Below are 25,007 nucleotides of genomic sequence, written 5' to 3' on the forward strand. Positions count from 1 at the left end.
TAAAGTGGCTCGGGACAAAAAGTGCATCTTCTACGCCCACTCGTGAGAACACAGCTCCAACGATGTCCAGAATCAACCAGGGATGAAGATTTCAGTGCTGCCTCAACTCTAGTTTACAAGTGCAAAAGGTGGCTTCTGATCTTAGTCTTTCCACTGCAGGGAGGCACCAGACGAAGTCCAGGTGCTTTTCCAAAAGTGGTGAATTAATAATAATAATCCTTGTAATTGATATAGTGCCTTACCATGTGCTTGAGATTTCTCAAAGTCTGCACAGGATATACGGTAAAGTAGATTGACTGTGTATTATATGGGCAAAATGCACACAACAATGTCCCACAAACAGTGAGAGACCAATTCTATTTGGGGGATTTTTGGCCAGGACACCAGGAGAAATTCCCTTCGCTTCTCGAATAGTGCCATGGGATTTTGTAACATCCACTGAACATTTTAATGACTCGTCCAAAGGACTATCCCCCAGCACTGCATTAGAGTGTCATCTTAGATTATCTGATTCTACGTGCTGACTTGGGGAGTAATCCCACAACCTTCTGACTCAGAGGCAAGAGTGCTACCAACTGAGCCAGACTGACACATTACAACAGGATGTTTCTATGCCCTTCCAGGGGCAGGATTTTGAGTAGCATTGGTGGAGATGTGGAAGCAGGACTTTTGGTTGGAATGTGTGCATTATAAGAAGATCCAAGAAAGAAGTGAAAATAGTTTCTGAAATAAAATAAAAAAGCGAACTAAAATTGTTTGACTAAAATTGCTAAAATTGTCACCAAAAAGAGAACACCACAATGTAGTTTTCCAATTAATACTTCTTTGTAATATGAGTTACACAGAAGTCACATTTATCGCAAAGCCAAAAGAAATTGGTTAAAATGTCATCTTGGAATTAACATTTTGATTGTGTTTATTTTCTGATGCTTACGTGCTTCACAGTAATACTGTACTTGTTAATAAACAAATGGAATTATACACTCTTAAAAGGTACTCTTCTGCACTATGCCCTTATTGTTGGAATAATCTGTTCAACTCCATAAATTCTTGTTGTTTCAAACTTATAACTGCAATCATTTGAACACACAATATGACATATTTTTCATCAGAAGGAAATCTTGTTTGCAATCATCCTCTGATCGAGAATATTGATTTTACTGTAAGCATTGCTGGGTACTACAAAAACACACAGTTACTACACTTTACAGTATATCCTGTGAAGCACTTTAAGATATCCTGATGTGAAAGGAGCCAAAAGTAAGGATTATTATTTTNACTACAAATGTACATAAGAACATCGGGAAACAGAAACAGGAGGCGGCCATTCAGCCCACCAAGCCTGTTCCAGCAGTTTATTAAATGTTGGCAGATCTTTTAATCCCAATGTTCCTTAATACCTCAAAGCTCCATGAGCTCCATGCAAAAAGTTTCCTTTTTAAGAACTGCGTCAACCCACTCCCTCATCAAGATTGAGTTTTCCAAGATTTGGCACATCTTTAACTCTTCAGACCATGATCTTAATGCTCAGTCCATGAAGGCTTTCCGGCCTTGGGTTCTTTATAATCAAACTCAATTCTTTTGGCTGACGTTGAGGAAGTGTCACATTACAAATCCGGAATATACAAACATCTGACATGAAATGGAAGGGCCCACTCTCTGAATCTGAGGCATAGTCCACATCAGCAAGTTCTGACAGATTTGCCTTGCACATAGGCATGATTCATCCACTTGCAACAACAATTTGCATTTATATAGCAATGGACCCTTGGGATATTAATTCCAAATGGCAGTTTGGCATGTGCACAAAGAGCCCGGTTAATATAACTGTGTGTAGAAGGGATTAAAAGGCTGGCGAACCAGATGCAAAGATTCCAGTTAACAAAATTCTTTGAAATTTTGAACCATTTAGTAACAAAGACTTCAACAATTTATAAACATTTTGCACACGTCTTCTTCGCATTGTTTCCTGGAAGCTTGGGTACTGAGTCCTGGAGTTTTTTTTCAATAAATGTTGGGGAAACATGTTTTCCTTTTAAAATAAAAAACCGCACGCACAAAAAAAGTTAAAGGTGACGTGTAATCGTGTCTCACGTTAGGACATGTTTTTCAGATTACAACAAAGAAATTTTTTCCCAAGAAATCAAAACAAGTTTTTATTAAAACTTCAAATAAGTTAGATCTGAATAACTTATTTGAATAACTTAAGTGCTCGGAGACGCTGGCCCGAATGAAGGCGCTGTATAAATGCAAGTTGTTGTTGTTGTTGAATAATGTGACATTTTTGTGAACTGAGTTTGCAGATGGTAAATATTACTGTACTGCAGAGCAAAACCTTGGGTAAGTTTCCTTACTCCACACGTTTGATAATAATCCTTCAAGAAAAAAAACAATAATAAAATTGGTCACTTCAATCCACGACTGTTTGTGTGGGGACACTGCCGTGTGCAATTGACTGCCGAGTTTTCGCCCACAATTATACAGTCAATTCACTTTACAGCCTATTCTGTGAAGGGCTTTTGAGACGTTCTAGAAGACGTGAAAAAGCGCTACATCAAATGCAAGGATTATTATTATACATTATTGTGCATATCTCCCTCTCCGTCTCTTGAGGTCAAAATGCAATAACGCAACGTAAGTCACAGAGCTACTTCCTTGAGAACAAACATGAGCCCACATCCTTTGTCCACTTATTTGTGGTTTGTGGCAAATTTCCTCCCTTGTTCGTTCAAAATAATAATATTTAATAATAATAATATAATAATAATAAGCCTTGCATTTGATATAGCGCTTTTCACGTCGGGAGGACGTCCCAAAGCGCATCACAGAACACACTATAAAGTGAATTGACTGTATAATTGTGGGCGAACGCGCACAGCAGTGTCCCACAAACAGTCGTGGATTGAAAATGACCAATTTATTATTGTTTTTGTTTTTGAAGGGATTAAAGTCATTTCTGGAGACTTTTAACGGGTAGATGTTTAACCCCTTTAACGTGAGCCACAAGCTGCTGCAGCCAGAGTCAGGCAGTCAGTCAGGCAGTGACAGCCATCCCCTCCCATTCCCAGAGGGATGGCTGGTGGGCTGGGCTGGGAGTCTGGCTGTGTGGAGGAGGAGAGGAGGAGGAGGAGGAGGAGAAGGAGTTGCACAGACGGGCTCGCAGGCTGACTGCGGCTCCACATCCTCGCAAGACAGCAGCAGCAGCAGCAGCGACAGCAGCAAGAGCATCAGCAAGAGCAACAAGAGCAATAGCAAGAGCAACAAGAGCAGCAGCAAGAGCAACAAGAGCATCAGCAAGAGCAACAAGAGCATCAGCAAGAGCAACAAGAGCAACAGCAAGAGCAACAAGAGCAGCAATAGCAAGAGCAACAAGAGCAGCAATAGCAAGAGCAACAAGAGCAGCAATAGCAAGAGCAGCAATAGCAAGAGCAACAAGAGCAGCAGCAAGAGCAACAAGAGCAGCAATAGCAAGAGCAACAAGAGCAAGAGCAACAAGACCAGCAATAGCAAGAGCAACAAGAGCAGCAGCAAGAGCAACAAGAGCAGCAATAGCAAGAGCAACAAGAGCAGCAATAGCAAGAGCAGCAATAGCAAGAGCAACAAGAGCAGCAGCAAGAGCAACAAGAGCAGCAATAGCAAGAGCAACAAGAGCAGCAATAGCAAGAGCAGCAATAGCAAGAGCAACAAGAGCAGCAATAGCAAGAGCAACAAGAGCAACAGCAACAAGAGCAGCAGCAATAGCAAGAGCAACAAGAGCAGCAATAGCAGCAGCGACCAAAGGACACGGACCTCACTCACCAGCGCCGCAGCACCACCTCACTCACAGCTACTGCCGCTCTTCATTGCCGGGCAGTGGAGTGGGCAGTGGGGGGTGTGAAGTCAGGAGAGAGGCGACACAGCTCCCTTTTTCGCTTTGGCAAGTATCCCCCACCCTTTTAGTTTTTGTTGCCCGGTGCACGAAGTCTCTGTGTCTGTGTGTTGTTGGTGCACTCGCTGTCGCCTCCGCAGAAGAAGTCGCTGCAACTTTCGTTGGGATTTTGTTTGTGCTCTCAAATTGGTTTGGGATTTTTTTTCCACACACCCACACACACAGCCCTTTAAAGTTTAGTTAGTGTCTCTCCTCCCCACCCAACACCACCCCAACCCACCCCCCCCCTCCCTCCCCCCCTCCACCCCACCCTCATCCCCCCTCATCCCCCCTCCACCCCACCCTCATCCCCCTTTTTTTTATATCCTTTTCCCTTTTATTTTTACAGGTTATTTTTATTTTTATATCAAAAAGAATTATCCTTGCATTGCCCTCGCTTTGTTTTTTTTTTAACCTTTCCACACCCCCCTCACTCCACTCCACTCCACTCCACTCACTCATTCGCTCACTCCACTCCACTCCACTCAGTTGTTCCTGTCCTCTCGGTGGGATCTTGGAGCGAAGGAGATGACACGCGCTTCTTCCACCAGCTCCGCGGCCACCGTCGCCCGGTGCTGGGTGTTTCTGTCGTCTGTCAGCTTCGGGCTCTGTCACAACGCAACGCAGGGCTACTCCATCCGAGGCGGCAATGCCACCAGCCAGGGATCACCTCAGCCGGGCACGCAGGCGATGTATTTATTCAATTCGACATCATCATTATCATCATCATCATCATCATCGTTATCAGCATCATCGACGACCACGACCACGACGACAGCAACGACGACTTGCGTTTATAATTCCTCCGCGTCCTCGCCCGTGCCGTGCAAGCTGAACGAACTAGGCCTAAACGCCACGACCAATTCTACACCCCCCCAATGCAAGTCGCGACCCACAAACAACACCACCTTCAAGTACATTAACACGGTGCTCGCTTGTGTTATTTTCGTGGTCGGGGTGATTGGGAATGTGACCCTCCTGAGGATTATCTACAAGAACAAGTGCATGAGGAATGGCCCCAACATGCTGATCGGGAGTCTGGCCCTGGGGGATCTGCTCTACATCGCCATCGACATCCCGATCCATGTCTTCAAGGTACTCGAAGATATTCCCTTTCCCTCTGGATGTCTTCCACTGCTTTCTATTCTCTCACTGTCTTCCTCGCCCTACTAACTCTGCTTGTGCTATTATAATAATAATAATAATAATAATAATCTTTGTATTTCATACAGCCCCCTATCACATCCTTGAAGACGTCTCAAAGCGTTTCATAGAATACACTGTAAAGTGAATTGACTGTATTTGTGGGCGAAACGCGGCAGCCAATTGCACACAGCAGTGTCCCACAAACAGTCGTGGATTGAAGTGACCAATTTTATTATTGTTTTTTTTTCTTGAGGGATTATTCTCAGGCACATAGAGTAAGGAAACTTGCCCAAGGTTTCGCCCTGCCGGGAATCAAACCCAGGTCTCTCACTTACGACGCGAATGCTCTCACCACTGAGCTACAGGACTCCAACCTAGTTCTGCCGCCACTTCCCTCTCCTGCACTCACTCCGCTTGTCTTCCTCACTCTTAACTCTTTTCCAGCTCTCACCTATTTGTCCTCAGCTGTTTTCTGTCTTCTTCTCTCACCTTCTGTCACACTCAGTTGTTTCTGTCCTTTCTTTGAACCTCTTCATTTCCAGTTCTAACACCTGTTGCCTTCCAGTGACCTACTCTTGCTATTCTTGGTAATTCAACTTTTGTATTTTTCTTCCTTGCCAACAAGTAACGGGAAGCTTGCCAGATAGGGCTTGCATAGAAAGTTGTGGTTTGGGCTATTTGAACTCCAGGGGTACCCCAATGCAAACTCTGGGGTCCCCAAGCCTTGGCCCTTGCAAACCTGTGCCTAATACTCTCCAGAATTTGGTAAGCAGGATGCATTCCGTCACAGCCACAGTGCACCTCCTTTCCAGACACAGGGAAAATTCCACATGTCAGTGGCATACATATGTGAACTCTCAATCTGGTTTGGTGAAAGGTTTCTGTAAAAGATACCCGTCTGACCAAAATAATTCCTTCCTTCTCTCATGTTTGCAATTTCCTCACCTTTTCTCTACCTGTCCCATTCGTTCCTCTCCCAATAGATCTTGTATTGTTCCTCACCTCTGCCAGATTGACACACGGAGCAGCCCCTCACAAATCACCCCACACCTTTCTAGAATTCGTATCAGTCATTTTGATATATTTCTCTTTGTTCTGCTGTTGGCCTTCCCCGATTCTTTCCTTCAATTGTGTCCATTTTCAGCGCTTTGGGACGTCCTCCCGACGTGAAAGGAGCTATACAAATGTAATTTGTTGTTCTGTGTTGTCTTTCTCTCAATGTATATGTTTTTATATTTCTCGAAACTTCTCTTTTCTGTCTATTTTCTTTCGTCGGTGTGTCTCTCTCCTTTTGCCATCATGCCTTTATTTTATAATCATCCTTCTGTACATTATCTAATTAACACACACATACATGCACGCAACTTTTTCTCTTTTCTGCCCTAATGGTGTATTTTTTACGGTTTTGTAATGACATCTGTTTTTTAAAATAAATAAAATACCTTGTGACCTAATCATTGCAATATTCTTTCAAATGTGGAGTCCTGTAGCAAGCAAGAGGACCTGGGTTCAATTCCCGGGCAGGACGAAACGTTGGGCAAGTTTCCTTACTCCACACTCCTCTGTTTTCCTAGCAGTAAGTTGGAATCCGGTTATCCGGTTGTCAGTCGATTGGCGGCTTGTTTTTCTGGGGGTAATAATCCCTTCAAAATGTATTTAAAAAATAATAATAATAATTTGGTCACTTAATCCACGACTGTTTGTGGGACGCTGCTGTGTACAGTCTGTCGAGGCAAACTGCTGTGTCTAGCCTGAAAATTTTCATGTATGTGGGTGGTCTTCAATGTTTTTTACTTTGATTTCGACATAGATTTTCTTGTTTAGTTGTACGAGGCTTTTTGTGGCTTTGCCTCGGATGTTCTTGTGTCTATTACAATACCACGGTCTCTCACAAAGTTTACCAACTCTTGCCATTTCAGTTAATGTTGTTTTGTTTAAGTGCACTCTCCATTTATTTTCACTTCTACCATCTTTTTTTTGTGCATAGTAATATATTTTGCTCTTCTAATTAATTGAGAGAGATTAACAGTTTTTTCTTTCTTTTTCCCCGACAAACATTCCTCTCCTCCAGCTTTTGGCTCCAGAGTGGCCTTTTGGAATTTTTGTATGCAAGCTGGTACCTTTCTTGCAGAAAACCTCGGTGGGGATCACTGTCCTGAACCTCTGTGCCCTCAGTGTGGACAGGTAACACCTTGTTTCCTTCATCCCTTAGACACTCACACATTCTCTGTCATTGAAATGTCACGCAGTTCTTCCCACATGGATTCCAAGCATTGGTACGCTAGCATGTTGTGCAATTTGGGGACTGTTTTGATGCTGTACAGCATGTTCCTGGCCCTTGTTTCCAGGTGCAGTATAAAAATAATACCCTTTCTGAATTCTAGATTCAATACTGCCAGGTTTTTTTTTAGATCAATAATAGTGACTTATAAAGACATGAATTACTCATGTAATTTTCACCTCCAAACAAATTGGACACTGACAAATAGTCTGTTAAACCAATACTTCTTCTATTATAAAGCTTCTGCCATTTCATAGTTAACATGTATAAACTAGTGTGTTCTTTTAGTTTTATTGAGTTTCACTCCACTGTGAACTGAAGTGAAGTGGTTTTGTATTAAATTGGATCTTGCCTCTTTTCTGAAGGCTATTAATGTTCTCGCTTTGCACGTATTTTAAGAAAACTCAGTTTAAAATCAATGTCTGTAATTCATTGCATTTTAATCTCTCTCTTTATCGTGGCAAATGAAATGATATGTTTGTGTTTTCAAAATACGTTAATGAAAGCAAGATTTTTTAAAATCAGTGTATGATGTGAATGATGATGTGCCAACCATCTATAAGCATTTTCCCAAAAAACAGGCATATTAAAATCAGGCTCTTGGGTGATAAAGTGGACTAGGATATTCCCATTGCCCCAGCTAGTTGGGTGTGAAGTCAGACAGTGGATGGGATAACAGTCACCTCTTACAGCTGTAAAAGTCCCAAGACCTAAGATTTCTAATGTTTTGTGAGTATCTACTCAGCTTCTAGTAGATACAATTCGAAACCTGAAACTGCCCATGACTTGATACCTGTTTTTTCCGCTCAGAGAGGCACAATGATGACTGGTTTATTATAGGCAGAATGTTAAAGAGAAAACATGTTTTGAAGTTGGAGTACAGGTATACATGATTGCAACAGCCTTGAAGGAAGCTTACCCTGCAATAGGGCAGAATTCACCAAGTTAAACCCATTTTAACTATGCCCTGCCCATACAGACACGCGCACACAAAAGCAAATTCTAACCAACCTTTTTTTAAAATCTTTAACAATCATGGTGTGAAAGTGCATCATGTGGTGTGACAGTTATCACTGTTTGAGTTAAGCAAGTATCCTGGAACCAACTCTGAAACATTGATATTTACAATTTCACAGAATCTCAGCAGCTATTTTTGCTGCACTGTTTAGGAGAGATACTGGTGCTCAGTCAGTCAGAGCTGGTGTGAAAGAACACAAAGAGAAAGCATAGCAGAAAGTATGAGATAAAACGTCAATGCAGTATTAAGCCAACGGATTAAATGATCTAACTCAAAAGAACACAAATAATGTTCTAAAACTGTGAACAGAGGAAAAGAAAGAAATCACCTGTATGAAGTGTGAATACTTTGTGAATATACAGTTTATTCAATTTGAAAAACGGATGACTTAAAGACCTGTGATGAATGATTAAGAATCATGCAATTTGGGGCATTTGAATAAACATTATTATTGCTCCAACACAGCTATGTGTTACGAGGGTTTTCTATACTGGAGCTGAAGCTTGTTTATTTTGATCCTTCTGTCTGTCTACACTATTAATCCTTGAACTGGTGAATCAGCACAAAGTGTGTGCATTTCATACTACATACAGAATGTAAATGTGGTATAAACAGGGCTTTGGAATACATAAACAGGGAAGTCACTCCTCAGCAATAATTGTGTAGTATAAGCGTGTGAGTAACTTGCCAACTCATTTCAACAGCTCCAAAACTTAGAGGTGTCATAAATTATGAAGAAGATAGCAGAAAATTGTAGAGGCATGGATAGATAAAGCAAGTTTGGGGGAGCTAATGGCAGATAGAGTTTAATGTAGCAAAGGGTAAAATCATATGCCTCATACAAATTAATTGTGAACAGAAATACATTTCAAATGGAGAAACAGTAGAGGGATAGATGAACAAAGGGATTTAGGTTTTCAAGTTCTTAAGTCTTTAAAAGCTAGTTTAAAAAAAAAGTCAAATCATTTTACAGTATATTCTGTGAAGTGCTTTGAGGCGTCTCAAATGCGTGATAAGGCACTATTATCAAATGCAAGGATTATTATTATCAATATTTTTATTATAGTTCACAGGAGCAGAAAGGTTAAAGCCATTCATGTCTTTATAACAAGAGCTCTGGAACACATAAACAAGGAAGTATTGTTGCTGTTATATAGAATGGTTAGACCTCATTTGGAATATTATGTTCAGTTTGAGGCGCCAAAGCAAAGTTAGGATCAAGAGTACTAGCCTTGGAGGGTGTCCAGGATCTGTTCAACAGAATAATGTCTGGAATTAAGGAGTTTAGCTTTGATGGGTGAATGAATGTGGTTAATATGGCATTTCCTAGAGTTGAGGAGGTAAGGAGTGATTTCACTGCGATGTTTAAAATAATGAAAGGAATTGACAAGCTAGGTCGGGACCAACTCTTCCCTCCGGTAGGGAGATCTGAAAGAATGCATGAAAGGTAGACCTGAGGTGGTTAGAAGTGAGATTAGAAAACATTTACATTGATTGTACAACACAGAAACAGGCCATTCCTTCAGACAGAGGATTGTGAAAATGTGTACTGTCCAGAAGTCAGAGACACAAAAACGATTAGAATATTTAAAATGAAAACAAACAGATACTTGGAAAGTAAAGGTATTAAGGCATATAAATAGGATGAATGATGATCTGTGGAGTCCCATAGTGTAGTGGTTAGTGCCCTTGCATAGCGAGAGGACGTGGGATAGATGACCGGGTGGGGTGAAAGCCTAGGCAAGTTTCCTTACTCCACATGCCTCTGTTTACCTAGGAACCTGGTTGTTAATCGATTCGTGGATCACTTTCATCAACGAGATAATAATCCCACCAAAAAAAAAATGTTGTCACTCAATGCACAACTGTTTGTGGAACATTGCTGTGCGCAACTAACTGCCTCGTTTCGCCCACAAAATACACAGTCAATCCAATTTACAATGTATTCTGTGAATCGTTTTGAGACATTTCAATGACATGAGGCATTATAACAAAAGCAAGGATTATTATTATTATCTAATAAAGCGTGTAACAGGCACAGCAGTCTGAATGGTTTTCTCCTGTTCCTTTGTTCCCGTTGTGTTTGATATTCTTATAAAAACAAGTCAGTGCAAACCAGGTCACAGTATAAAAGTCTTTATCTTTTTAACCAAATATTTAAGAGTATAAAATCAATGCTGCTTTGAAAGGAGCTACTAATATTATAATGATCATCATAAACTAGATGATGTAAACCAGAACGTACATTGTTTAATACTTTATTGTTGTTTTTGCTATTCCTACCAATGTTCTGCTTATTCAGAGGTTAAGATAAACCTTCCACTTGTTCATGATGTTCAGCATTAAAACTGAGCGATTGATACACAAAGAATCCTAACCCTCTCCTTACACTCCGTCTGGCTCTTTGGTGCTGTCTCAAATGTGGGTACAGGAAAATATACAGAAAGCTCACCAAGAAGATAAAGGAAAATTTTAACTTCCATACAGCGTACAACAAAAGTCTGATAGTGATCTGGGAACTCTGTGTTCAGTGATAGTACAGACAAAATATTACTGCTAAATAAGGAGTGAACAACCAACTGTGATTTCATACATTTTGTATACACAAGTACAAAACATAATCAATCAATAGAGATGGATGGGAATATTGGGAGAATAGGAATGAGCAATCAAAATCAAAGGGTTTAGATGACCACAATAATTCAAAGAAAAGCTTGAGTGATTTATAATTATTACACGGAGAGTTGTAAAATGTGGAATCTGCTGCCCCCAGAAGGCCGAAGACGCAAAATCAATTAGATGGTTAAAAAAGAGCCAGATAGATATTTGGGAAGTACATTTGGGTATTCATTCATATGGGGAAACAGGGAAATGGGATGAAAAGATCTGCCATGATCTAATAAACTAGTACAACAGGCTCGATCGATTGGATAGCCTGCTTCTGTTCATACGTTCCTATTCAATCCCCAAAGTTATATTGATAGTTTAAAACACACCAGGCAGCTGTTTTGTTTAACAATTTACGTTGTAAGGATTTTCCAGAGTTTCAAGGGGTATTATTTTGCTAGCAGCAGCTCATAGTTTGGATGTCGGTGGTTGTGTGTTCGTGATGTCCTATGAGGCAGATCCGTTCACTGACTTTGTGTTGCTCAGAAGATTTTACAGGAAAGATAATATAAAAATAAAGACAAATAAAGAATCAGCAATAACTGTGATTTCATATATGCTGGACACAAAAGTACAAGAACAGTCAGCAAATAGAGCTGGAAGGGCATGTTGGGAGAGACTATAACATTAACTTGTATTTATACAGCACCCTTCACGCAAGGTGGAATCTCGGAGTGCTGCCCAGTGAGTCCGACCAAGGGAGAAGGGGGATGGGGAGATAACCATAAGCACGGTCAAAGAGATGTCTTCGGGTGCAATTTAAAGATAGATAAAGAAGGGGTGAGGTTCAGAGATTGAGGCAGCAAGTTCCAGAGATTGGTTGGTGAAGGTGCAGCTATTAATGGTGGAGCAGAGGGGTTAGGGGATGCCCAGGATGACTGTGTTAGCCGAACGAAGGGACGGGTAGAGAAGGAGGGTACGAGCAGGTCAGAGAAGAAGGGCAATGCTAGGGTGCGAAGGTGTTTGTAATTGAGGTTGTGCATCTTGGAAGTTGATATAATTTATAGCTGATCTTGGAAATTCGAACTGTTTCATTCCTCTCCCGTCTAATCTTAAATCTAAATTCCAGGAATGAACCAGTGAAGGCATAAAACACTGAGCTTGAAAGATCAGAGGCATGTTGTGTAAACATCATTTCAATGTCATTCAAAAAGAATTTATTATTCATTTGTCTGCCTCGTGACCACAAGAAGCTTACCTTGCAAATCATTGCCCACACAATTAGTTTGCTTTTTTAAAACAAGTAGAGTTTGGTAGAGTAGAAAGAAGCAAGTTAAAGAGTTCAAATTCAGTGAATATAGGATAGTTTTGCATATCATTTGGGTGTTCAATGATTAATGAGGGGGCTGGACCCTCTGAGTGCTTTGACCCCCCCACCCGTCCGCCATGATTGTGAGGGGTTTGGCATTGTTACAGGGTGCCAAGCAGGAAGCTAGACCATTTTGCTGTTCTCCGTTTCTAAGCAAGTTCCACGCATTACTTGCCATCCAGCAGCAGACAAACAAAGCCCCAAAGCCTCTAGTAAAGAATAGTGGAAAATTCTTCAGTTCAGTCTCAATTTGGAAGCTAGTTATTCCCAAGAACCACAGAAAACAAGCTTCCAAATTAAGACTCTGTGTGGCTGAATTTAGTAAAGGGAGTTTATAATCCTATCCGATCTCCAGTTTTAGGACTAAGAACATAAGAATTTGCTAGGTGAAAGAAGACCAAGGTCCATCCAGTTCGCCTTGCACCTTCCTGGCAGTCACTTGACATGCCATGTCCCAAACTATATATTGTATCCCGAGATATTATTTTCTCACAGAAGAATTTAACACTAAGGATATTACAGGCTCAAGAATGTGGTTAGAGGCCCATCTTACAGCTAAACTACATTGCTGGGAGTAAATCAAGTCATTTTTCTGCTGGCGTGGTGGGGGGTGGGGGGGGAGCGGAGGGCCGGAGAGGGGTGTTAGAAGCCTGATTTACAGCTACCACTCCATATTATTTTCAGTTTTGCCCCAACCCCTTCAACTCCTCAACCTTGGCACGAACACAAAATAGTGAAAACTGGAGTTCATTTTTGTGCAATGAACAATTCAAATTGCTGCGTTCAAAGTTACTGATCGGAGACCTTTGAGTGAAGCAGAGTGAATGAGCCTTGCCCACTGGGTACTGTGTATAGACATCAGCAAGAGAGAACTGCCCTCTCCAGCTGGTGCAAGGGCAGAGCTCTGGCATCACTGTGCTGCTTCAACCTCTGGTTTTTACTGCACTTTTGCCATCAAATCATCACCAAAGGTCCAGTAGAACCACAGCAAATTGTAAATAGTTTAACTTTAAGGAATTTATTTAAAGTAAGTATAATGTAAGATTGACCCACTTGCAGTCAGCAATAAGCAAATCTCAAAATATTTAAAAAAACAGTAGACTAAAGGTGACTGAACGTCCTGTTGTTTGCAATGTAGGTATCGAGCTGTGGTGTCCTGGAGTCGGGTTCAGGGAATCGGAATCCCTCTGGTGACAGCCTTGGAGATCTTTGGAATCTGGATGCTGTCTGTAACTCTAGCTGTCCCCGAGGCTGTTGCTTTTGATTTACATACGCTGTCTTACCAGAACGAAACGTACAACGTGTGCCTCGTCCTCCCGAATACAGCGTTTAACAAGGTAAGACTCGCGAACTAGACGTGGGTAAATGCACTTGTTTTGCCTTTGCCTCTGAAACAGTGGAAGACCTTTACTCTCAGTTAGTCACAGATCCGACTTGCTGTGCCCGGCTTCAAACTGGTCTTTGGATGATAAAGAGAGGATATTCAATAAACAGGTTTATCTATTAAGCCTGCCTTTGCAAGGAAAATGGTGTTCAAGTAACCTTCTATGTGCTTTCAATGCAAATGTAAAAAAAAATCCTTGCATATGATATAATGTAGTACAGCCCCAACTGCCCCACCGCCCCACGCCGCTCGGGTCCTAATCCCTGACTGTTCAGCGCCTTGGAACATCCTCCCAACGTGAAAGGCACGTTACAAGTGTAATTTTGTACAGTGCTCAAAGCCTAGACTGTGAGTTCAAAGTCCTAAGGTGGGAGCTGGAACCCACAACCTTCTGACTCTGAGGTTAGAGTGCTAGTAACTGAGCCAGGCTATGTAGTGAGAGAGAGAAGAGTCATAGTCCATTCCTAGCCAATGGCTGATGTGTGAAAGTGGTCCAGGGAATATGTCTTGCAATATTTCCCTCGCTCTGGATGAGCACTCAGAGGGTTTCACTGCGTACCCTTGTGAACAACCTGACTGAGATCAGAAACTCACTGTGCACTGTAGCAGCGATTCTGTACCTGACTGCCCCATAGCCAGTATTTATTATTATTTTGTTGTTATTTTGCCCATTCCATGCCCGGTCTTTTAGTACCGTTATTATTTTATTTATTTTTTTCTGTTATTTAGTGTAGAGCTTTTCAAGTCACAGAGCTTCACAGGATGTACTGTAAAGTGTAGTGACTGTGTGTTTTGTTGGCCAACCTTCAGGAGAAAATCATATCTGCCGACCGGTCTGGTTGATGTCATTAGTCAATGACAGAGCAGAGTGTACACAATGTGATAGTTAACACCAATTCTGTACGACAGCTAAAAGACTTGGGGATCTGTTGAGCATTAAAATCTCTGAGTTCTGCCTCATTACAGTTGTCTTCTAGTAGCCTGACAAATTGAAACAATGCATTTCGGTCTCAGGAAGACAAAATTATTCGGGAAGGTTTCCAGAATACACATTTTCATTAAAGTAAAATTGTGTTGGAATAGGATTCCTCATGTGTTTACACTGAATGTTAAACTGTCCCTGCTGCTTTGGATTTGCTACAACAAGAATTGCACACTCCGGTTCATATCCATTATCAGTACTTTCCAGCTCATGTCCAGTGCATGTAAAAGTGCTCAGTTCAGACCAATATAAATACTGTACTGTCTGAGTCAGGCCTGATTTACACTGACTTCGAAGGGCTGCTTCAATGATTCCAATGACTTCTCACGTATTAAGACTGGTCTGCACATCTGTTACCACTCATATCCCACTTTCCACATTGCAACAACCTGAGATTTATTTTTCCGTTGCACACTGCTGATATTTTCGTTTCAGTGGAGATTAGCTGGTATCTACATGAAGAAGGAGACGTCATTCAGTCTCTCTCATGCCCTTCAAAGTTGGAGCTGCACCAAGTGCCCATCCTCTTGGCTGGAAGAATGTGGAGTCTTGTAGCTTAGTAGTTAGGACACTCATCTCGCAAACAAAAGGACCCAGGTTCGATTCCCGGGCAGGGCGAAACCTTAGGAAAGTTTTTTTACTCCACATGCCTCTGTTTACATAGCAGTCAGTAGGAATCCAGTTATTAGTCGATTGGCCCTCCCGACATGAAAGGCACTCTATAATGTGATTTTGTTGTTGTTGTTTGTTTTCAGATTTCCAGCATCTGCAGTATTTTGTGTTTTGTTTCAGGATAGATAGATTTGGGACAGATAGGCTGAAAGCCTGACCAACGATGGTGAGGCAGATAAGACAGGGTAAATAAAGCAGGCTAGTGCCCTCTGAGCAAAGGGAACAGTCAGGTCAGTACGGTTTGAGGAGGTTGCTGTGTTAGGGTGATGCAAGACCATGGAGGGACGAGGCTCTCGAACTCGATTCGCTGGGGGAGGGGGTCTCCAACCCTTCGATTGCTGCTATGTGGCGCTGTCGAGCATTATCAAAAAGACAAGGGGAAAGAGCAATAGAACTGTGTGATTATTTAGTCTAATTGAAAATAAAGCCAGCTGCACAAAGTATTTCATACATCTGGAAATAAAAATACACACTTTATTGTTTAAATTCCAGTAAATATCGCTCCTTCCTCTTGTTTTTACTGAACATGCACGAGTCACCATCAAGCGGCAATCAAATGATTGGAGACCCCTGTATCAGGGGAAGGGGAATCAATGGAGCATGGAAAGGATGAGAGTGCGAGGGTTGCGGAGATTAGTGCGGGAGAGGACATTGGATGCTAATCTTGAAGCTAATTTTTTGTAAGTTGTTTTAAGAACTGCAGAAAAACAACTTCAAAGTTAAGAATGAATTCAGCATACTGCCAAATTCTGCACATTCTAATTTGATTTCAAGATCCTCAATCTTGTCTTCAAATCCCTTCACTCCTCCGCACTCCCTCTACCTCTCTGACCTCCTCTCTCCTCACAACAGTGCCCGTTGCCTTCGCTCCACCGGGTCTGGCCTCCTCCTTGTCCCCCGAATCCTCCAATCCACCATCGGCGGCTGTCCCTTCAGCCACTACGCCCCGAGGCTCTGGAACTCCCTCCCTCACTCTCTTCGCCTCACCTTCTCTCTTCCTATTTCTCAGTCTCGGCTGAAGACCTTTCTTTTCGACCGCGCCTTTGGTCACCTTCCTCCCCCTCTCCGTCCCCCTGGCTCGGCCCCAACATCCATTACTGTGAAGCGCTCTGAGACACCGTCCGGCGTGGAGGGCGCAATATAAATCCAAGTTGTTGTTGTAATCTAGACCAAGGTAGAATTTCTCCCTGGAAATGGCTAGTGTGGGAAATAGGAAATGGGACTTATTCTAAGTGAGTAATAATCCTTACATTTGATAAGGCGCCTTTAACATCGGGGGGACATCTCAAAGCGCTTGATGGGATTTACTATAAAGTGTAGTGACTATATATTTTGTACGTGAACTGCAGCAGGCAATTTGCATGCAGCAGTGTCAAAAGGTAAAGTGTGCTATATAAATGTAAACTGTTATTATTGTTGTTGTTGTGAAGTGTATGTGAGAATGTGATTGTTTTATTTCAGTTCTACATCGTTGTGAAGGATTGGTGGCTGTTTGTGTTTTATTTCTGTATGCCGTTGGCTTGCACTGCCTTCTTCTACACTCTGATGACCTGTGAGATGTTGAACAAGAGGAACAACGGCATGAAAATCGCTCTGAGTGAACATTTGAAACAGGTAGAATCTTTCGGCTAAGTATGGTTTAACAAGGGTGGATGATCTATCTGTAACACTGTTTCCGAGTCTGAAGTTATCCTTGTCTGTCCAGATGTTTCATAATTGTCCCATTCTGATCAATGTGGAGTTAGTGCACCATTCAGATCTTGTTTATTTCCCATTCCCATATATGCAGTGAAACATCTTGTGACAGATGACCCTCACCATAAAGTGAATTGAGCCATCAATAATAATCCTTGCATTTGATATAGTACTTTTCACATCAGGGGTACATCCCATAGTGGATATTGTAAAGTGGAGTCGGTCTTCCCTGTCCCATACCAAGTTCCATGACCCTCTCGCCCCCATTCTCGCCCGGCTCCACTGGCCCCGCATCCCTAGAGGATAGAGTTCAAAATCCTTGTCCTCGCCTTCAAAGCCCTCTACAGCCTTGCACCTCCCTACCTCAGCAACGTGCTAACTCCATATAGTTCCCTCCACTCAGCGGGCTCCAGTGAAAGGTGCTATTCCAATGTAATTTGTTGTTGTTGCTGTGTGTTTTGTGGGTGAATGCTGCAGTTACACTGCAGGGAGTTAAGCTGTGGTTTCCTCAACAATATAGCAATGTAGAGTGGGAGGCCTAGAGGAAGGAAGGAAAGAATCCTTGATGAATCCTTTAATCAATATGATAGGATATTACAATTCCTGGCCAACAAATCCCCCCAATAGAATTGGTCGTTCATTTCAAAGCTGCTTGTGTGGTATTGCTGTATTCACATTGGCTGCCACGTTCGCCCATAGAATACACACAGTGGCATCACTTCAGAATGTATCCTGTCAAGCGCTTTGAGTCACCTGAAGACCTTTCTCTTCGACCGTGCTGACGTGACCGCCTCCCTACCCCGGCTCAGCATCAGGCTCCACCACTGTTAAGCACACTGAGATGTTGCCCCGTGTGCAATCCGCTGTTGTTGTTGTTACCTAGGCTCCTCAGCAAGCTCAGTGCAAGCTCAATGCAGCCGCAAGCCTATCCCACAGGATATGAGGCCACAGAATCATTCCACTGTGGTAGCTCACAAGTTGCACAAATAAGAATAAAAGTTGAATTTGTTCGGCAAAATCCCATCGAGCACCCGACAACTGGATGGTAAACATTCATGATTCATTCTGGGAAAAGAATTGCTGGATTGACTTTAAAGTCTGGCTGCAATCCAAGTTACTGACTAGCCACATTGGAAATCATGTGTATCTAATTGAGTACGCTTGTGAACAATAAATCGTGAGAAATACATGTGTTCAAAATGAAATATTATATTAAAGCTTCCTTTCTGAGATTCACAAGCGCCAGATTAGCTGGGAATCCAACTTCCAGTCAATTCAGAGAGAACCTCTACTGCCACTGAGTAAGTAATATGTTTCAGGGGTAAAATGTGAGAAGTTATTTCACACTTAGTAGGAAATAGTTTAAGAGAAGACTTGAAATGCAAAAAAGGACAAAGAGAGAATAGGGAAGTAAAAGTAGAATAATGAAGGAACGGGGCAAGGACCGACTGACCAATTAGGTAAAAGTATGGTCGGAAAAAGTACAGCAAATCAATCAGGGAAAGTACAAGTGAACTGATCTGGGAAATTATCAAAATTTATAGCGCATTTGGTTGCCGTGTTTCACCCACAAAATACACAGTCAATCCCCTTTACAATATATTCTGTGAAGCGCTTTGAGACGTCTCAAAGACGAGATAAGGTGATCTATCTCAAATGCAATGATTAGTATTTTTAAGTACAAGTGAGCAACTCAGAATTTAAATAATAAAATACCAGGTGACTGAGGTTACAGTCTCACAACCTGTCCTGTTTAACTGTCCCTTTGTGGAGTTTTCAAATCCTTTTTTGCACCTTCCTTTATTTTTATTGATATTTATTTATGTATAATATAACAATAAAAATAATAATCCTGACATTTGATATAGCACCTTATCAAGTTGTCAAGGCATCTCAAATTGCTTCACAGGATTTTACTGCAAAGTGTGGTGACTGTGTGTTTCTATACATTGTATATTATATTGCACTCCTGTACTTTTGTCCTGCTAATATTGGATGAAACTCTTTCACTGTTTCCATTCCAATTCTGAGATTACTTGCTGTTAGTTGAAAAGCGCTATACAAATGTAATTTTGTTGTTGTTGTTAGATCATGGTCAGTAAAGCCTCCTATTTAGACACATTGAAATGATCCTTACATTTGTACAGCGCCTTTTATGCGTGGAGGACGTATTAAAGGGCTCACAGGATATACTATAAAGTCGTGTAAATGTGTGTTTTGTGGGTAAACACTGTACCCAGTAATGTCCCACAAGCAGCTACAAAGTTAATGAACATTTTTTTATGGGGTATTCTTGGTCAGGACATGGGGAGAAACTCCCTTCTCTTTTTGAATAGTACCATGGTACCTTTAATGTCCATCTAAACAGGTAGACAGCACTTTGGTTTAAACGTCTCATCCAAAGAATGCAGTGACGAGTAAAACATGAACTTTAATCATAATATGACACTCGTCTTCTTTTCTGTGTGCTTGGCCTCTAAGGCCACTTTATCTTATAATTTAAGGCAGAAGGCAGAACTGTGGAAAAATTTTCTATTAAAATCCTTAATTTTGGAAAGTTTAATTTATTTTTAAGGACTAAGGAAAACCGTTTTTCAAATTAAGGCTGAACTGTGGAATTTTCCACAATGTTCAGTTTTCAGACAAAATGGTGGTACAGACTGCCAGGCCTCATATATGCTTGTCTGGGATTGTAACCAGTCTATCAATTCTGATGTCTGTTTTTTTTTGCAGCGTCGTGAGGTAGCCAAAACAGTTTTCTTTCTGGTTGTGATCTTTGCTCTGTGCTGGTTTCCGCTCCACCTTGCAAGGCTGTTAAAGAAAACTGTGTACAACGAACTTGATGACAAAAGATGTGACCTCCTCAGGTACATGAGTGCAACAAGTATCATCACATTGTTCTCTGCATCAAGCAATTCAGCCAGAGCTGGGATTACAAAATGTAAAATCAATACAGGAATGTTACAGCACATTCAGTCCATCAGTTCTTCACTGAGGTCACCCCTCCCACCCCACGTGGGCTAATCTAATCCCACTCTCTCCTGTTCACTTCTCATACATACCCTGTATCTTCTTCCTCTTCAAGCATCTATCTAATTCCACTTTAGAAGAATCTATGCTGGGTGGGTGAGGAGGGGTTCACTGGACAGTGATCGGGAAAGGAACCCTGACTAAATTCCCGCCCTCCCCACGCTATAGCGCAGAGGCACTGATAAGTAAATTGACTGTATATTTTGTGGGTGAAACGAGGCAGCCAATTGCACATAGCAATGTCCCAAAAATAGTCACAATTGAGTGACCAATTTTTTTTTAAAAAAAGGGATTATTACCCTTAGAAAGCGATCCACCAATCGACTAACAAACGGGTTCCTACTTACTGTTAGGTAAACAGAGGCGTGTGGATTACGGAAACTTGCCTAAGGTTTTGCTCTGTCCAGGAATTGAAGCCGGGTCCTCTCGCTTGCTAGGCGAGTGCTCTATCCAATACGCTACAGGATTCCACTACTGTAGTTCCACTCCACTAACTCAGCACTAATAGGGGATCAAACCTGAGACTTTCCATCTGTATGTAGTTCAGTTTTACAAAGGAACATGGCTTTGTCCATAGATCAATTGGGAGAGCCCACCGTTCATGTCTGCCTATTGAATCCAAAAAGATCTGTGCAAACATTGTAAGCTGAGGGTGGGGGGGACATCGAACCTCAGCTGACGCAGTGCAAGTTGTGTGTGGGAGGACGTGGGTTGTTTGCTGGAGTCCTCCCCCATTGGGGTTGGAATTTTTAAAAATTCTTTCTCTACTTAAAAAAGAAACCCACAGACATGAATGCGTGCAGACGGGTCAGGGTTTTATTAGCTGGTTTCATCTCTGCCTATTTTTAAGGCTGTCTCTCATGCGAGCTAGTGTGCCAGACTGCAGAGCAGTGTGCATACAGAGGCTACTCACTTGGATTTCTAATGGCGAATAATAATTCTGCCCTTACTCTTTCAACCCCCCTCCTCCTGGCCACCCACCCCCACCCCACTGCGGTCCCCACACAACAGCTTCCCAGCATGTGTGGAGGTAACACCAGCGGAGCTGACTGCAGATTTCCATGTTGTGCTTGTGGCCACAGCAATATTATAAATCTGCTGGCCTCAGTGTAGATGATATCTCTTGGCCATAAAGTTGATGGTATTTCCCAAAGTTGGTGAAGTTTATCTTCAGATCCAAGTACATTCAGGGTTTCTTTTAATATGTAGTTTTCTCACACCAATTTTCTCCCTTCCCATCCTCCAGGTGGTTAACTCCTGTTCAACCTACAGGGGTGGAGGTCCAGGTTGTTGGGGGGGGGCGGGGTCTGATCCTGTCTAAACCTGACGTGCACACACACACACACACACCTTCTGAATAAGTCCAGGAGCCAGAAGCCTGATTGGGTTTCCCTCCCCAACTCAGGAGGTAATGAGTCCATTTGCCACACATCAGCTGTTGGTGCCCTGGCGGAGAGCAGGTACCTCAGTTCTGTCTGAACCTGACTATGTGATTACGGCCACCTTCCCCCACCTCCCCACCCTTGGAGTCAGGCTCCCCCATTGTTAAGTGGTCTGAGACACTCCTTGCGTGGAGAGCCCTGTATAAGTGCAAATTGTTGTTGTTGATGATTATCCATGAGGAATTCAGAGTTGCCGAGGAGTATAGAGTTAAGGCAAATACATGTGTTGTCTGTTCTCCCAGTGAGCGAGTGCCAGGGAGTGGGGTATGAATGGGCTAATGCTGATAGTCACCATCACTGTTGCTGTGTCTTTCTCTGCAGTTTCCTGCTGATCTTGGACTTTGTCAGCATCAATCTGGCGACTCTGAACTCCTGTATAAACCCCATCGCCCTGTACTTTGTGAGCAAGAAATTTAAAAACTGCTTCCAGGTAAGAACTTCACAGATTTAGGCTCATAGTGTGGGATTCTCTTGCAGTTCCCAGCGCTCAGAACAAAACCACCCAACCGGTCTTCCTGGTCCATACCTATGCCAGACTAAAGGGAATGGAGGGAGGGAGAGAAGGCGGGAGGGAGCCAGAGGATGGGGAAAGATGATGATACGATAAGAGGGTTCGAATCCACGCAAGGAGGTGAAGAACAAAAAGCTGGCTTGAGAGATGAAATGTCTATATAGTATAAGGCAATTTCAAAAGAGTGTATCATTTGTGATTTGTGGACACATCCATTCTGAAATACGTTGTGAGAAAGAGCTTGTCTTAAATGCAGTTATTATAATGGGTCCAACGGCAGTCACTGAAGTTCTACAGAAAAAACAGTATGTCGTTATGTCAAATGTTATTGTTATTAATAGTCATCAGCTTGTGTTAAGTAATAGATCAGCGAGAGGTGATGGTTTGATGGGCTGAATGTGGTTCCTGGGTTGTCCTCTTACTCATCAGTGTTTACCAGGGTTAGAAATGATGCCATTGTAACGCGTGGATTGTCTTGTGTGTGTCTTTCAGTCCTGCTTGTGCTGTTGTTGCGAAAGCCAGTCTCTAATAAATGTGATGCCTATGAACGGCACCTCCAGACATGCAAGTCTGCACTGGAAGAACCACGACCACAACAACCCAGGAGATCGCAGCACCCGGAAGGACAGTGTGAACTGAAAGTCATGGGGACCTTTCCAGTCTAAACGCTGGGAAATGCAGTACATGTGGAGCTTCATGTGTCAAAACTGTATCAATTGATGCCCTCTGTAGTAGAGCAGAGGACTGAGTGGAGTGGGGCTTATAGATACGTCACATCACATTCACTTTGGGAGTACACAAGAACTTTGCTTCCGTGTCCCAGAGGGTTTTCAGCAATTGTTTGCGTGCCAGTGTTGAAAATTTTTATGTTTGTTCCTTTTTTTGCGCATGTGGATCTGATCACAGAGTATATGAAGGCGGACAGAGGGCCTGGTTCTCAACATGGACCAATATATTTCTGAAACAAAGGTTTGACTTGCCGACTAAAGTGACTAGAACCGGTTAGGGCGCAAGCAGTTTTTGTTAAATATCACAGCAAGTGTCGCTTATACATGCTCGATGTTAGAATCCAGGAGCAAAGATCGGTCCCTACGTATCTATTCAGTATATAAAACAACTCCCGCTTAGTGCCATGAGGAACCATAATGATATGTTCACATGAGCGCACAAAGTAGTTCAGGGAGGCAGACTCGGTAAGTGTTAAGTGCTCAAGTTAGAAAAGTCATGAAAGAATCCATGCTTTATTTTTCACAAAACATCCTGTGACTCTGTTGAAGAGGAAAAATTTAAAAAAATGAAATATGCTGTGGAGAAACAATGTCAAGTGACAAGTATTAGGGGAGATATATTCTTTCTTTGTTTGATATAATTTACTGTGATTATTCTATATAGTTTAAATGTGCTTTATTATTCCCAGTTGTTGGAAGTGTTGCATTGATATGCCTATGACGCTCTCTAGGCAGTTAAACAAAGATGCAGTTGAGTTCGGACTTATATTTGTAAAGTTCCCTTTTATCCCACTCCCCACCCCCCAGTTACAATAAAAGGTGCATCCTTCTGTAATTTTATTTTTAATTGCTATTCGCGTGCTTGTTGCAGCCTGGCAAATGAATGCTCAAGAGCAGGCTTCTCTGAACTGTTTACTCACCCATCTGTAACCAGATGTGGAGTCCTATAGTTCAGTGGTTAGAGCGCTTGCCTCTCAAGCAAGAGACCTGGGTTCAATTCCCAGCAGGGAAGTTTGGGCAAGTTTCCAAGCAGGGAACCTTGGGCAAGTTTCCTTACTCCACACGCCTAATAATAATCCCTCAAGAAAAAAAACAATAATAAATTGGTCACTTCAATCCACGACTGTTTGTGGGACACTGCTGCGCGCAATTTGGCTGCCGCATTTCAATTCACTTTATAGTATATTCTGTGAAGCGTTTTGAGACGTCCGAAGATGTGAAAAGCGCTATATCAAATGCAAGGATTATTATTATAACCAGCACTCTCTGCACAGTTGTTTAACAGATGTTGTTGAAACAGTCTACGGCGGACGCACTTTCAAATGTCAAGCTCCAACTTGGACACACGTTGGGACACATCTTTCCTTCAGGAGAAAAATGGCTGTTTCCTAATATTTATCTCTGTACTTCATTCAAATGCTGACTACACGTGGCTGATCAAAACTAAATACTGCCCAGCCCCTTCTGGTAGATAAAACAGAAGCTACTGACCCTCCCTCACGCCCTTTAAACCAAGCACTTGAGGTTGAAAAGAATGTTTGGATTCTTAACAAGTTCCCATCAAACTTCAGCGATGTTGACCTTCATTTAAACTTTGGATTGTGTAACTCATTCTATATCTTTTCATGTTTTTCTTTGTATATTGGCCTCTCCTCTTGGAGGCCCCCAGTTGCTCATGATCTTAACTGTTACAGCCGTTGCCTTAATATTTAAGACTGTGCACAATATCGGAAAATTCTTAAACTCAGTCTCATTGCGAAAGTGGATTTTCTTGCACTTATTAAAAAGACCTGTGAGAAACCGGTTAAAGCCAACCCAAAGAATTTTTCAGAATGCTGCACAGTCTTAAATGTTAGAACAATAATCTGGCCTGCTTCTTGTCCCTTGCGCTACCTGCCCCACCATTGGTGATCGGGCTTTCAGCCTGTCTGGCCCCACTCTCTGGAACTCCATCTCGAATTCCCTCTTGCCCCCACCCTCACTTCTTTTAAGCTCTGTCTCAAGACCTTGCTTTTTGACCACTCTTTTGGTTATCTCCCATCCCCCCTCTCCCCCCCCCTCCCTCACCCCACTCCCCACAGCTCGGGTGCCAACCCTGGACTGTCTAGCATCTTGGGCAATCTTCCCCACTTAAAAGGCACTCTATATAGCTGACAATCTCTATCTTGTGTTTGCCATTTTAGATCCCCTGCAGGGTTGACACAATGTAGAATCTGAGGGAATTTCTATGTAAAA

At 42.2% G+C, this 25,007-nt stretch overlaps 1 protein-coding gene across 2 annotated transcripts; it reads left to right on the plus strand.

Annotated features, from left to right (window-relative positions):
• The first annotated feature begins 3,733 nt into the window (after positions 1-3,733).
• Positions 3,734-23,607, plus strand: ednraa (endothelin receptor type Aa). 2 transcript variants are annotated; one of them, XM_007899157.2, is made up of 8 exons: positions 3,734-3,916; positions 4,397-5,002; positions 7,125-7,237; positions 13,467-13,665; positions 16,828-16,980; positions 19,795-19,928; positions 21,855-21,963; positions 22,537-23,607. In XM_007899157.2, the coding sequence occupies exons 2-8, from the start codon at positions 4,436-4,438 to the stop codon at positions 22,681-22,683; spliced, it is 1,422 nt and encodes a 473-aa protein (XP_007897348.2). In that variant the 5' UTR covers positions 3,734-3,916; positions 4,397-4,435; the 3' UTR covers positions 22,684-23,607. The 2 variants fall into 2 exon arrangements, with proteins under 2 accessions (XP_007897348.2, XP_007897347.2); XM_007899156.2 differs by lacking the exon at positions 3,734-3,916 and having other exon boundaries at positions 4,359-5,002.
• Positions 23,608-25,007: the final 1,400 nt, after the last annotated feature.

This window comes from Callorhinchus milii, unplaced genomic scaffold, assembly GCF_018977255.1.
Source record: "Callorhinchus milii isolate IMCB2004 unplaced genomic scaffold, IMCB_Cmil_1.0 Scaffold1, whole genome shotgun sequence".
Lineage (NCBI taxonomy): Eukaryota > Metazoa > Chordata > Chondrichthyes > Chimaeriformes > Callorhinchidae > Callorhinchus > Callorhinchus milii.

Bases quoted from the DNA above. Each gene is read 5' to 3' on its own strand.
- ednraa (XM_007899157.2), top strand. From the start codon at position 4,436: ATGACACGCGCTTCTTCCACCAGCTCCGCGGCCACCGTCGCCCGGTGC. The intron at 5,003-7,124 runs GTACTCGAAGAT...CCTCTCCTCCAG, and splicing joins TCCCGATCCATGTCTTCAAG to CTTTTGGCTCCAGAGTGGCC. The intron at 7,238-13,466 runs GTAACACCTTGT...TTTGCAATGTAG, and splicing joins TGTGCCCTCAGTGTGGACAG to GTATCGAGCTGTGGTGTCCT.